Raw genomic sequence first — 15,117 nt, 5'->3', positions numbered from 1 at the left:
AGGTTCTCAGAGCCCATTGTTAAATTTTCAGTGTGAGCATTTACACTTCAGAAATCAGCTAACTACAAATCAGGGTTTGATTTATTGTATTGTTGATTGTTAAGACTTAAGAAAGTGATGGAAAAAATGTTTTATAATGTACTTTAAATTGCAAGTGTGTTATGCATACTTCTCTCCCTACCCCACTCCCCAATAACTGGATGTTAAACATTTACCAGTGCACCACTGAATGCAGCCCTTCCTTTTCTGAACCCCAGAGAATTACTTAGTCCAGATTCTGCTTTCTGGAAACAACCCAAACTGCTTCCAGGCCTCCAAATGTGGCAAGCCTAATTATCTGCTGGCAATAATTTTCCCTCTTTCTCACTGTGTGAAAGCTCTCAGTGGTACCACTTTTATCCAGAAACAGTGACAGAGTGTTTTTCACCTGGCTCTAGAACTCTCTTAAGGCTTCTTTGATTAGAATTCTGTCAGAGGTCATTTAGACTGACCCTCTCTCTTACTTTGTAGTGAGGCTATACTAAGGCACAGAGAGAGGATTGGCTCTCTAGGTTAGGTTAAATGATTTGAGCTCTTTTTATGGTGGCAAAGAAGTGGCAACTAAGGGGATGCTCATCCCCTGGATGAACAAATTAGGGTATGGAATATAGTGAAATATTACTGTGCTATAAGAAATTATGAAAGAAATGGGTTGAGAGAAACTTGGGAAGACTTGTATGAACTGATACAGAGTGAAGGGAGCAGAACCAGGAGGACAATTTATATAATATCAACATTGTAAAGAGAAATAGCTTTAATAACTGATGAACTCAATGAACCATGATGATGAATTATGTTACCCACCTCCTGACAGGGAGGTGATAGACTCAAGATGCAGAATGAGGCACACATTTTTGGACATGGACAGTGTAGAAATTCATTTTGTTTGCCTATGCATATGTTGTTGCAATAGTTTTGTTTTTCTTTTTTCCTTTTGAATTGGGTGTGGAGTGGGAAGGAGAGAAAATAATTGCTTTTTACTTGGAAAATAAAATAAAATGAATGATAAAAAATTAAATGACATGGTCACAGTTGTATAGCTAGACTGGTGGGAGATTTCTCATGCCTACCTCATATGATTTATGTATAATATTCTTTTGACATTGATGGGTAACCATCAATTCCAGGAAAAGATGGGCTGAGGGAATATGGGTATATATAGTTGCTATACTTCTTTCTTTGTTTTTCAGGCAAATGAGCTCTCTGTAAAACTGGACCCTTACATCCGGACTCAAATGAGGAATACAGATGGGGGGCCAGTTAGGACCCAAATCTGGCCCTTGATCAAATATGTAGAAGTGACTCTGCCCAGGTCAGGGGTGCTTCCGGAAGGTGTGGTGCTCGTAGACATACCTGGAACAGGCGACTTTAATAGCAAAAGAGATGAAATGTGGAAAAGGGTAATTTCTCCTTATTTTTCAACTCTTTCAATCTCTTCAATCATGTCTCTTCCCTCAAACCTTAAAGGGTGCTTGGCTTTTTGATGATGGAATTTTAATGAGCTCATGAAATGATATTCTTATTCTGGCCTCTGAGTACTAAGCCTAGTGTTGATATAGGTAAAGAATTGGGAGTCGTAGGGACACATGTCAAGAGCCAGAATTGGAGTGGCCCAAAGCCAGTGGGGTGAGCTCAGCTAGTAGAAGGAGAAGAGTTTAGGAGTTAGCAACAGAGTAGACAAGAAGGCAGCTGAACCCTAGGAAGATGGTAGATATTACAGCAAGGGGTTGTCTGGCAAAATAAAACAAAACAAAACAAACAAACTAATCTTTCCTTAGTTTAGACAATCAAGAAAACGAGTCAAGCCCTATGACAATATATAGCTGATTTTCAAGATGTAAATGCTCACATTGAAAATTTAACAATAATCTGTTAGAGTTGGCTCCGACATACCCTTGGCCTGGACTGTCTTAATCCTGTATATGCCACTAATTAGCTGTGTGAGCTCAGGTAATACCATCATAATAACCGTTACAAAGCCTTTAATGCATTATCTTATTTTGTCCTCTGTCAACAGTTAGTCAACAAGAATTTATTAAGCACCTACTATGTGCCAAGCAAGAGGCACCTAGATGGCTCAGTGGATAGAGTTCTGGGCCTACAGTTAGGAAGACTTGAGTTCAAATCTGGCCTCGGATACTTACTAGTTGTGTGGTCCTGGGCAAGTCACTTAACCCTGTTTGCCTTAATCTACTAGAGAAAGAAATGGTAAACCACTCTAGTATCTTTGCCAAGAAAATCCCATATGGGGACAGTTAGGTGATGCAGTGGATAGAATACCACTTGGAATCAGGAGGAACTGAGTTCAAGCCTCAGACACTTAATAGATGAGTGACCCTGGGCAAGTCACCCAAATCTGATTGCCTCTCCTCTCCCTAAAAAAACCAACCCATATGAGGTCACAAGGAGTCAAGACACAACAGAATGACTAAACAACATGTGCCAAGCACTGTGCTATCCTCAAGACAACCCTGTAAAGTAGGTAGTATATTATTAGTGCGCCCATTTTACAGATGAAGAAACTGATGCCCAGAGAGATTCTGATTGACTTAAACTCACGCAGTCATTTAATAAGTGTCAGAGCTGGAACTCGAACCCAGCTCTGATTCTAAGTCCAGTGTTAATTCTACTATACCATGCTGCCTTTCTTATGGTAACCTAACATTTATGTATTTCTGTCATGTTTTATAGGCATAGGAAACTCCCTCTACCAGTCCAGATTAGCAATCTAATCTCAGAGAAGTGCCTGGGGCACAGAGAAGTTATGTGCCCTGCCCAGGGGTTTCAGAACCCGGTGGTATTAGAGGTGAAACTTGAGCTCTGGTTTTCCTGACTTCCTAGCCAGCTCTTTATGCTGAGGTGGATAGAGAGCTGCCCTTGCAGTCAATAAGACCCAGGTTCAAGTCTTGCCTATGACACATATCAGCTGCCTGGTCATGGGGAAGTTACTTAGACTCGCAGGTATCTAGAAGCACTATGGCAGCATCAGTAGCAGAGAAATGCCAGCTGACACTAGTAGAGGGAGCTCCCTATGCCAATGAAACCATAGGCACAGTTCTTATCCCTAAATCTCATACACATATGTTTATATCTACATACAAATATATTTGGGTGTGGGTATGTATATCTGATATATATATGTGATATATTTATATCACATTTATATGTGACATAGAAGAGTATTATAGACGATATATATGTGAGATATATATATCATCTTTATATGTGATATGTATGGATGTGTATATCTGATACTATTAAGTTTTTTTTTCAGATATGTCTGAATTTTCATGACCCCATTTGGGATTTTCTTAGCAAAGAAACTAAGTGGTTTGCTATTTCCTTCTCCAGCTCAGCTTATAGATGAGGAAACTGAAGCAAACAGGGTTAAGTGACTTGCCCAGGGTCACACAGCTAATAAGTGTCTAAGTCCACATCTGAACTCAGGTATTCCTGAATCCAAGCCTGGCACAATCTACTGTGCCACCTAGCTGCCTTCTGTTGGAGAAAGAAATGGCAAACCACTCCAGTATCTTTGATAAGAAAACTCCAAGGGGCAACTAGGTGATGCAGTAGATAAAGCACCAGCCCTGAAGATGGTAGGACCTGAGTTCAAATTTGACCTCAGATCAAACACTTGACACTTACTAGCTGTGCGACCCTGGGCAAGTCATTTAACCCCAGTTGCCTTAAAAAAATGTTCTGAAAGATGAGAAAACTCCAAATGAGGTCACAAAGAATTGGATATGACTGAAAAACAACCACAACATTCCTGAACATCTGATATATATTCTCAAATTTATATGTGATTACATGTATATGTATATGTATATGTATATGTATATGTATATGTATATGTATACGTATATGTATATGTATATGTATTCTCCCAGTTACATGTGATCTGTATGGGTATATATATATATATATATATATATATATATATATGTATATATATATATATGTTATACATATTGGCTATATATATATCACCTTTATATGTGATATATAGGTGTATGTATAACTGATATGTGTGATATATTTATACATGCATCATGTTTATCTGTGACATATATTGATGTATATATCTGAAATGTGATATATGTTTATATGTATAATTATATATTCATATAAAACATCACACATGTATAACATATATCAGCTACACAGCCACACCCACATATATATATATATATATATATATATATATATATATATATATATATATATATATATATATATATATATATATATATATATAAAATATACACTCAAATATATACCTGTAGGTATATATACCTCTCAGTATATGCATAAAAGTATATGCATACATCCACATACATATATGTACATATATACATATACACATACACATATATACATACACACACACATATATATCTGTGTGTAAGATTTGTGGATAGAGACTGGACCTGTGATTTCATTGTTGTAAAGAGAGTAAGCTCGCTCCACCAGTGCAGATGAGCACCTACTTTGTAACTTGGAGTCTTTAAGCAAGGCCTTTCTGCGTCTGAGACTGACTCTTCATAATGTCTCTCAACTTCAGTATCTCCATAAGACTTTATGGCTTACCAAGCAACATACATATAGTGTCTCATTTAGTCAACAACAGCCCTAGGAAGGAGGTAGTGCAATGTAATCATGCCCATTTTTACAGATGAGGAAACTGAAGGGTTGGAGACCTTAAGTGACTTGCCCAAGGTCAGTTAGCTTCTCTGCTCCGCAGTTTTCTTCTCTCTCAAACAAGGAGGATGAACCGTTGGATGCTGAATGCCCCTTCTAGCTCTCAGATTCTATGACTCTAGAGCAACAGTGATGTTGGCCAGCCTTCTGTTCTTCAAACATGACATTCTGTCTCCCGACTGTCCGTTTTCCCTGACTGTCCCCCATGCCTGGAAGGTACATCCTCTTTGTCTCCACATCGTAGCTTCCCTGGGTTTCTTCAAGGCCCAGCTAAAATCCCACCTTCTAGAGGAAGCCTTTCCCAATACCTCTTAATTTTAGTGCCTTCCCTCTGTTGATTCTCTCTAATTTATCCTGCCTATAGCTTGTTTGTCCATAGTTGTTTGTGTTTTCTCCCCCATTAGAATGTGAGCCTCTTGAGAGCAGGGACTGTCTTCTACCTTTCTTTGTGTCCCCATTGCTTAGCATGGCACCTGGCACATAGTAGGTGTTTAATGAACATCTCTTGATTTGATGACTTAACAAATGGCAAGTTGGAAGAATACTAGCCTTGAAATCAGAAGATGTGGGTTTGAATCCTGGCTCTGGCTCTTTCTAGAAAGTTATTTCACCTCTCTGGATCTCAGTTTCCTCATTCGTAGAACAGAGATAATACTATGTATTCTTGCCACCCTTTAAAGTGGTAGTGAGAAAAGCCCTATAAAATATGTGAGCTATTGTAATTTGAAGGAAGGTGAAAACCATTGTCCCAGAGTACTTGTTTCTTGGAGAAGAATTCTAGGATTTAGGCAATTTGTGGGGCTGTGGAGCCTTTATTTATATTCAGCACCAACTGGCTTTGGTTTGGAGTAGGGAACTTTGACCTCTCTTCAAGCCAGACTCTCTCTTAGGATCTTTGTTTTACAGATAAGGAAACTGAGGCCCTGAGAATCATGTTACATGACTTGCCTGTGGTCACTCAGGTATTTAAGTAGTAGAGGAGGGATTTGAACCATAGGCCCCTGTCTCCAGAGCCAATACTATTTCTATTGCATTAGGAGCAGAGACGGAGCTCAGGGAGCTAGGCCCAAATGGCATCTCTACATGCTCAAGTCCAGGCCCTGAATGACAGTGGTTACACGTTCAGTTCAATTCAGTCTCAGAAGAATTGATTAAATGCCTGCCATGGTCTAGGCACTCTGCTAGGTGCTGTTTGGGGATACAAAGAAAAAGTCTCTAATCTCAAGGAGTCTACATTCTACTCGGGGATGGTGAGGGGAGAGGTAGAGAAAGGAACAACCATTTATTAAGCTACTACTATGTGCCAGGCACCATGCTAAGTGCTTTACAAATATTATCTCATTGATGTCCCCAACAACCCTGGGAGGTAAGTGCTATTATCTCTGTTTTATAGTTGAGAAAACTGAGGCAGATAGAGGTGAGGTAACTTAGCCAGAGTCACACAGCTAATTAGTGTCTGAGGATGGATTTGAACACTGGCTTTCCTGACTCCAGGCCCATCACTCTATCCACTACACAACCTTGGTTGCCTCTGGGTGGAATCAAGTACATAATAAATAAATGCAAATTATATACAATGTAATTTGGAAGGTGGTGGTGGTGGTTAAAGGTCATTTAATCCAAACCCCTCATTCCACAGATGAGGAAAATGGGGCAGGAAGATAACTGAAGTGATTCCCCTGAAGTCACTAACAGCTTGGAGTGTTAGGACTCAGATGGCCCTTGAGCTGAGCCCAGAAGGAGCCTAGGGATGCCAAGACCCAGAAGGTGGGAGAGAGAGAATTCCAGGGAGGGCAGAGAGGTGCGGGGGGGTGGGGGTGGGGACACCTGATTTGTGCCAGTCTTGTGGTTATTTATGCTTGGCCTTACAGCCAGATGGAGCATTTACCTTACTCAGTTGGGTAGTTTTTCAGAGGCCACTAATAACAGAAAAATAAACCGATCCAGATGGGGGAAAAAAAAGTCCCACCAGGGACAATCTGAGCTACCTCCCTAGTTCTGACCACACTGCATTTGGACTGCTGCTCCCTAACATACTTGTGGTTTGGGGATATCATCTATATGCTGAGGTAAAAAATGTTTTTCCTCTGAACAGTGTGATCTGAGACTGACACATGAGACCCTCCCTTCCTGCCTCAATTATTTCTCCCTCATCATCTCCTGCTGGGTTCTGGCATTATTGCAACTAATTTCTGCTAGTTGCCCCTTAATATAAAACTACCCATGTGACCTTGGGCAAGTCCCTTAAACAACTCTTTAGGACCCCTTGTTCTATTGTTTCTAAATTCTTCATTGATTATCTGGCAGGGTGGTCTTAGGAAAGTCACTCTTCTCTGGGCCCCCCTTTCCTGGTCTTTAGGTAGACATTTACTTATTTTATTTGGGAAGACCGGTCCGATAATATACGTTATTCGGACCACTTATTGCTTTCCCACCTAAATAATTTCTTAATCCTCTCTCGTGTATTGTTTGGTCTAGTGGGCTCCTGAGGTCCTGTCCAACTCTCAAATTCTATGATTCTGTAATCCTTCCTACCTCCCTCTCCCACAAATACGAAGGGTGCCCCAATTCTGATGTCACACCATAGCAATGTCACTCTCTTTGCTTCTTTAGGCTTCCACCCAGAATTTTTTCAGGAAAATTTTCAATTGTGGCATATGTCTAACTTGTGTCTAGGTTTCCACAAGAGTAGTTAGCAGGGTCATCACCTCCTCTATAAGCACTTAAGGCAATAAATACTTAAGGAGAATAGGACAGTCTTTACATTGTCTCACATATGATGCAAAAGATTCACAAGGACACACACACACACACACACACACACACACACACACACACACAAATGCAGAAATATAAAAGGACCAGGAGTGTGCTGATCATTACTTAACAATGGCTCTCCAAAAAAACAAAAACTGGAAAAAGTATGCATGACACATTTTTTCTTTTCTAATAGTATTTTATTTTTAAATATTACATATTAAGACAATTTTTAACATTCATTTAAAACAAAATTTGAGTTCTAATGTGTCTCCCTTCCTCTCTCTCCACCTCCTCCCTAAAATGGTTAGTAATTTGATATAGGTTATGTATGTGCAATCATTTAAAACATGTTTCCATATTAGTCATGTTGTGAAAGAAGAAACAGGCCAAAAGAAAAGAATCACGAAAAAAAATAAAGAAAGAAAAATAGTATGCTTCAATTTGCATTCAGACTCCATCAGTTCTTTCTCTGGAGGTTGGATAGCATTTTCCATTATGATTCCTTTGAAATTGTCTTGGATCATTGTATTGTTGAAAGGGGCTAAGTAGTTCACAGTTGAACGTTGAACAATGTTTCTGATACTGTATACAATGTTCTCTTGTTCTGCTTACCTCACTTTGCATTGTTCATGTAAGCCTTTCCAAGTTTTTCTGAAATCTGTCTGCTTGGCATGACACATTTTAAAATTTCATCTGCATTGTTAACATTTTCTCTATCACTTTCTTAAATCGAGATAGTCAACAAAATAATAAACCAAGCCCTGATTTGTAGCCTTTGAGATTTCCCAGGTGTGCACATACATTCACAATGAAAATTTCCCCATTGGCTCTCCAGCAGGTCTGAGCTGGCTCCATCATCCCCCTGGTGGTAGGTCTGGGTCTCATACTCAGTTTTCTAGCCTCCTAGAACTAACTCTTTGTTTAACATTTGTTATTCAAGTGTACGTATTGTTGGTGCTTTCTAGACCATTGATAAGTGTTCTGTGATCTGGCTGATCAGTGACATTGAGAAGATTTCTGGGGGGAAAATCCATGAAGAGCTTCTCTGTGAAAGTATCAAAGCTTGTCAGAGGGGAGTCTGCCAAGATATTGCCCTGGTGGTCACAAAGTGTGATAAACTCTATCTGCCAGATTACTTAAGGTATGATCAATCTTGAGTTTCCCTTTTTACTATTCCCTTACACTTCTTGGAGACTCATTGGGGTGCAATGGAAAGAGCCCTGGGTTTGGAGTCAGAGGATCTGAATTTGAATGTTGTCTCTGCTATTTTCTGACTGTGTGACTGGGTAAGTGACAACTTCTGCGGGCTTTATTTTTCTCAACTATAAAACGAAGGGGAGGGAGTTACACTAGTGATCTCCAAGGTCCCTTCCACCTGTAAATCCTTGAGAGAAATTGAAAATTGCTAAAGCATGTAAAATACAGTAGGTAAAGAGCTCAAAAGATCTGGTTCTAGTTGCTGCTTTATTCCTAACTTACTTTGTAACTTTGGGTAAGTCATTTAAAGCCTACTGGATCTCAGTTTCCTCATCTGCAAAATGGGGAGGGCTGGACTAGGCGATCTCTGAGACCCCCTCCAAACTCTAACATCCTTCGTGTAGTACTCCATGTTGCTTCTCCAATTTGGTGCTTAAAGATTTGCAGGTTGGGTTCTCAGTGGGGCAACTACTTGAAATTCTAGGGGTAACCATAGGTAATACACAATCAGCCAGCAAATTCAATTAACTCATAGCAAAGGCATTTACCAAGATGGTGTAGTAAAACAAAAACAAAAACAAAAAAACTACATAGTGTTCAAAACTTTCCCCCCCGTAAACATAGGGCACTCTCTTGAACAAATACACACAGTATCTGTGGGCACAAACAGATTACAATGGTGGTGAGGCATACTTGTGGCCAATGTAGCTCATGTCTCCAGGATCACAGGGTCTTGATGTCTTTTCTTTCCTCATGGAATCCTCCCCTCAACTCTCCACTGGACAAAAAGAAAGGTCTCTGTTGCGAGACTTGGCAGTTTTGGCTTTCAGTTGCCAGGTATGGTTCTCACTTGAATACTCACTCTTTTAAAAAAAGTTAATAGTTTTTTTTTTAATATCACCTACCTTTCCCAATATAATTTTTCCCATGCTCCCTCCAGAGGGCCATCCTTTGTAACAAAGAATAAAAAACCAAAAGGAATGTTAAACAAAACTAAATGGCACGTCACCCAAGTCCGCAATGCAATATATGGTGCATGTTTTATTATAGATATAGTTCTATGTAATGTTCCAAACCCATAGTCCCCCATCTCTGCAAAGAAGGGAGGGAGGTACCTTCTCTTATCTGTTCTTTGAGGCCAAGTTTAATCATTATATTTTAGCAGCATTCAGTTTCAATTATTCTTTCCATTTACATTGTCATACTCATTGTGTACAAATTGTTTTTTCTGATTCTGCTTACTTTACTTGACAGGTAAGAGGTATAGAGCACTGCTCTTAGACTTAGGAAGACAGGAGTTCAAATGTATTGGATATTAACTATGTGTGTAACCCTGGGCAAACCACTTAACCACTGCTGCCTCAGTTTTCTCATCTGTGAAATGGGGATAATAGGACCTACCTCCCAAGGTTGTTGTGAGCATAGAATAATTTTTTTCATAGGATTATAGATTCATTTACTTATCTATTTTTTCTAGTTCTAAATTCTCTTCTTCCCTCTACCTCACCCCTACCCACTCAATAAATACAGTACCCAAAATGACATAAAATTTGTAAAGACCTTTGCAAACCTTAAAGTGCTATATAAATGCTAGCTATGAGGATGATGTCTCCCCATCCTTCTGTATATTCATTGTTTAATCTTTTCTTGTAATGCGGCAATATCCCATCACATTCAGAAGTCTTTCAGAATTCTTTTCCTTTACATTGTTGTGATTATCACATAAATTACTTTCAAAACTTCAATTCAAAAATTTCATTTTTCATCAATTCATATAAGCTTTCCTAAGTTTTCTTGAATTCTTCATACTTTCTATTTCATATGGCACAGTACAAATATTATTTTCCAAACAATATTTACATCCAGCTTTTCAGGGCAGCTAGTTGGAGTAGTAGATGGAATTCTGGGCCTGGAGTCAGGAAGACCTGAGTTCAAATCCAGTTTTAAAACACTAGCTGTGTGATCCTGGGCAAGTCATTTAACTTTGTTTGCCTCAGTTTCCTCATCTGAAAATGATCTGGAGAAGGCAATGGCAAACCACTCCAGTATCTTTGCCAAGAAAACCCCAAATAGGGTCATAAAGATTCAGACACAACTGAAAATGACTAAACAATTACAACTTCAGGAACCTATAATTAGGTAACATGGACACCAGACATGTAATTGCCATGAATGGGGAAGTTATTTCTGAGAGATAGCTGCATCCCACTTAAATTTTCCCTTTATCCTTCTGCCCTACTGGATCCAAATTATCCCACATTTGAAATAATATTTTTCTTGAGAATGTTCCCTCCTAACCTCCAACTCCACTGTTTTTCGTAATTGCCTTTTCCTATATCAACATCTTCTTTTTTCATCTTTCAAAGCCTCTTGTATTTTCATTAGTCATCAAGACTCTGGGTTGGAATTTTGAGGAGAAAGAGATCTTCAATGGACACACCCAATGCAATCCAATTGGCATTTATTAAGCACCTACTATGTTCCAGGCACTATGCTAAGAGCTGAGGATACAGTTAATAAAAAGAAAGACAAGCCCTGCTCTCAAGGAGCTTACGATCCAAAGGACTTGGCTTATGACTTATCCAGAGCCAAATGGGGAAGAGAGAAGTGGTTTGTCTCCTGAGGTCTCTACTGCTGGAGAAGTTTGTACTTCTTTGTGTAAGATCGCAGATATAGAGCTGGACCTTTCATTTTACATATCAGGAAACTGAGGCCCAGAGACTTTAAGTGATGTCCCAAGATCACACAGATAGTGACAGAGATGGGATTTGAACTCAGGTTCTCTGATTCCAAATCCAGAAGTTCTGCCAAATGATTGCTTTAGTACACACTAAAAACCATAATGTGTTACTAAATAGATTTTTTTCTTTTTCTTTTCATTTTTTTAGGGAAAGAAAAGGGGAAAATGTGAGTATGAATTATTTCCTTTCAAATGAAACCCTTTATATAATTCAGTGCAATTCAACAATCATTTATTAAATGCCTACTTTGTGCCAGGCACTGTGCTAGGCTCAGGGAATAGATACAAAGACCAAAACAAAATATTTCTTGCTTTCAAAGAACTTAGAGTCTATTGGGAAGAAATTATTTATTTGGGTAGGCAAATACAAAATGTATACAAAATTGCTTAGTGGGGTGAGGAAGTTGGGAGAAGCACTAGCAAATGGGGGAACTGAAAGGGATTTGAGTAGGAGCTGTCATGTGAGCTAAACATTAAAAAGAGATTCCAAGAAGTACAGGTGAAGAAGGACGATATGCCAAGCATGGGATACAGCCTGGGCAAAAACATGGAGGTAAGAGATGTTGTATCGCTAAGTATGATAAGCAGCAATAATCTACATTATATATAGCTTCTAAGCCCAACTCTTCCACTACCTGGATGAGTGACCTTGGGTGAGTTCCTTTTCCTCTTTAGGTCTTGGTTTCTTTATCTGTCTATCTTGGGGTAGAAGGTATTACTGCTCCTAAAAGAGAAAAAAAAAAGAAACAGTAAGATTCTGTCTTTCTAGGTAGCAGCACCATTGCATGGGCATAGTGCCAGAGAGCTTGAGTCAAGCGTTGATAGGGAAGGCAGAAGACCCAGTCTGAGAGAGTCATTACTATTGAGTCCATACACAGAGTTGTAACTAGCATTGGCCTCTTTATGGTATCTCTCCTTATACCTTCAAATAGAAACAGCTGGATTTCTTAGGTTATTTATTTACTATTCCTACATAGGTCTTCTCACAGATTGTAAGCTCTTTAAGAATAGGGATGGTCAATTTCATCTTGGTATTTTATAATACCTAGCACAAAATATTGTATATAGGTACTTAATAAAAGCTAGGGCAGGGGTGGGGTAAGAGGATTTCCCTGTATGTACTTTTGCAGCATTCATTTTAACCAAAAACCAAAGGGAGATAGGACTAGTATCTTCAAATATCTAAAGGGCTGTCATTTGGAAAAGGGGATAGATATATTTTGTTTTGGATTATGGAAATAAGGATGAGTGGAAATTTTTGTTTGTTTGTTTTTAGGCAATTGGGGTTAAGTGACTAGCCCAGGGTCACACAGCTTGTGTCAAGTGTTTAGTCTGAGGCCAGATATGAACTCGTGTCCTCCTGACTTCAAGACTGGTGCTCTACCCACTGTGCCACCTAGCTTCCCCTGAGTGGAAATTAAAGGGAACAAATATCAACCCACTATAATAAAGAACTTTATCATAAAAATTAGACCTGTTCAATAATGGTACCAGCTACCTTGTGAAGCAGTGAACTCCCTTTCACAGGAAATGTTCTAGTAGATGTTAGATGACCATTGAGGCAGGTAGGTGGTGCAGTGGATAGAGCAGTGGGCCTGGAGTCAGGAAGACCTGAGTTCAAATCCAACCTTAGACACTTACTGTGTGACCCTGCACAAGTCACTTCACCCTGTTTGCCTCAGTTTCTTCATCTGTAAAATGAGCTGGAGAAGGAAATGGCAAACCACTCCAGTATCATTGCCAAGTAAACCCCGAATGGGGTCACAAAGAGTCCGACACAAGTGAAACTACTGAACGACAACAAGATGACCATCTCTCTGGGGTTCTGTAGAGGGACTTCCAGCACTGGACTGGAGTTTGAACTAGATTCTCTCTGAGGTCCTTTCCCTAATTCTTAAGATTCTATGACTTCAGAATAGAAATTATTCTGCTTATATGGCCTGTTATATGGAAATTATATTTAATATATAAGGTAAGTAGTATAGCATATAATATATAAATATGTAATGTACAATGTAATAATATAATATCATGTAATATAAATGATGTAAAGTTCATTTTGTCTGGTAACCCATCTTTATCAGTTCCTTGTTAGCTGTGGTTGTGGGAATATTCAATTAGCCTTTAATAGACTATTGGAGAGGCAGCATAGTGTAGTGGATGGCAAGCTGGAAAAGGAATCCAGAAATCCTGGGTTCAAATCCTGCCTCGAACACCTACTTGCTACATGGCCTGGAGCAAGTTGTTCAACCTTTACTAGCCTCACTTTCTTTATGGGGATAATAAAATATGTTATCACCACCATATAGGGCTGTTGTGAAATTCAAATGAGATTATGTATGAATATATGTCAAATATTTTGCAATAATCTTAACAATACTATGTAAATAGCAACCATTATTATTTAACATACTTAATAACAATAACTAGTATTTATTTAGCTTTTTAAGAACTTTTTCAGAGTTCTTCACATATTTTATTTCATTTGATCCTCACAACAACCCTATGAGGTAGTGGATATGATTATACCCATTTCACAAATGAAAAAACTGAGGCTGATAGAGCCTTGCCTAGGGACCTGCCCAGGGTCACACAGGTAGTAAGTGTCTGAGGCTAGATTTGAAATCAGGTCTTCTGACTCCAGGTTCAATGCTCCATCCACATGGACCTACTGCTAATGATGATAATAATATTACAAAATATAATTGCTTATAATTATACAGCACAAATTATATAATCATTAATAATAGTAAATTGTTGTTCAGTTGTATCGATCATGTCCTCTCTTCATGATCCCATTTGAGGTTTTCTTGGCAAAGATATTGAAGTGGTTTGCCATTGCCTTTTCCAGCTCATTTTACAGATGAGGAAACTGAGGCAAACAGGATCCATAGCTGGTAAATGTTGAAGCTGGATTTGAACTCAGGTCTTCCTGACTCCAGGCCTGACAGTCTAGCCACTGCACTACCAACTGCCCTAATAATAATAAATACTATTATGCAAGTAATATGTTGCATAATTAGCATATTAATTAATATATAATATAAGCTATAATAACATGTCATTTTATAGAATAAATATTATAGTTATTTGTAATAACCATTAGCATACTTTCATTTCTTTTAACCATCTAGTGGATAATTGAAAGTCAGCGTGAAGCAATTTTAGAAAGAAATGAAGCTGTGAATCTGCAAAAGAACAAGACTCTCAAGGAAAAGCTGAAGGTGAGTTTGCATGTTTCCTATATATTTTTTCTTTTGTAAATTAATCCTTCTTCAACATCTCCTCCCCCTCCCCTGAAATTTTGAGGATATCTCTAATTTTTTTTCTCAAAACAATCCCTCTCTTAAAAGGCTGTTGCTATTCCTAGCAGCAGCAAGAGCTTTTCTAGGGACTATGTGGAAATGATTGAAAAAACTGTGGATGGCTCTGTTTGTTAGTAGCAAGGGAACATACAGAGTTAGCTCCCCACCTCAGCCTCTAGACCAGGCCCGTACAACATATGGCCTGTGGGCCACTCGCAGGTCACCAAAGTATTTCACAAAAAACGTAGAGGATGTAAAAAAAAAAAAGTAAAGATGTAACTAATGCTTTGTCCGTATCCCGCTTAACCCACCTTCCCCTAGTTACTATTGTGCCAGTCATGTAACCTGGGGGGGTGGATTGCCATTGCACAC

At 38.9% G+C, this 15,117-nt stretch overlaps 1 protein-coding gene across 1 annotated transcript in view; it reads left to right on the top strand.

Annotated features, from left to right (window-relative positions):
* The window catches only part of NUGGC (nuclear GTPase, germinal center associated), a 90,728-nt gene that overhangs the window by 27,271 nt on the left and 48,340 nt on the right, over nt 1–15,117 (top strand). The window contains 4 exon segments of the mRNA XM_020983995.2: nt 1,230–1,439; nt 8,469–8,644; nt 11,589–11,607; nt 14,575–14,664. Of these exon segments, the coding sequence (XP_020839654.2) occupies nt 1,230–1,439; nt 8,469–8,644; nt 11,589–11,607; nt 14,575–14,664 (495 nt within the window).

Source organism: Phascolarctos cinereus, unplaced genomic scaffold (genome assembly GCF_003287225.1).
Source record: "Phascolarctos cinereus isolate Bilbo 61053 unplaced genomic scaffold, phaCin_HiC Scaffold_2;HRSCAF=192, whole genome shotgun sequence".
NCBI lineage: Eukaryota > Metazoa > Chordata > Mammalia > Diprotodontia > Phascolarctidae > Phascolarctos > Phascolarctos cinereus.
The sequence above is the reverse complement of the archived record's forward strand: the minus strand, read 5'-3'. Positions and strand labels throughout refer to the sequence as shown.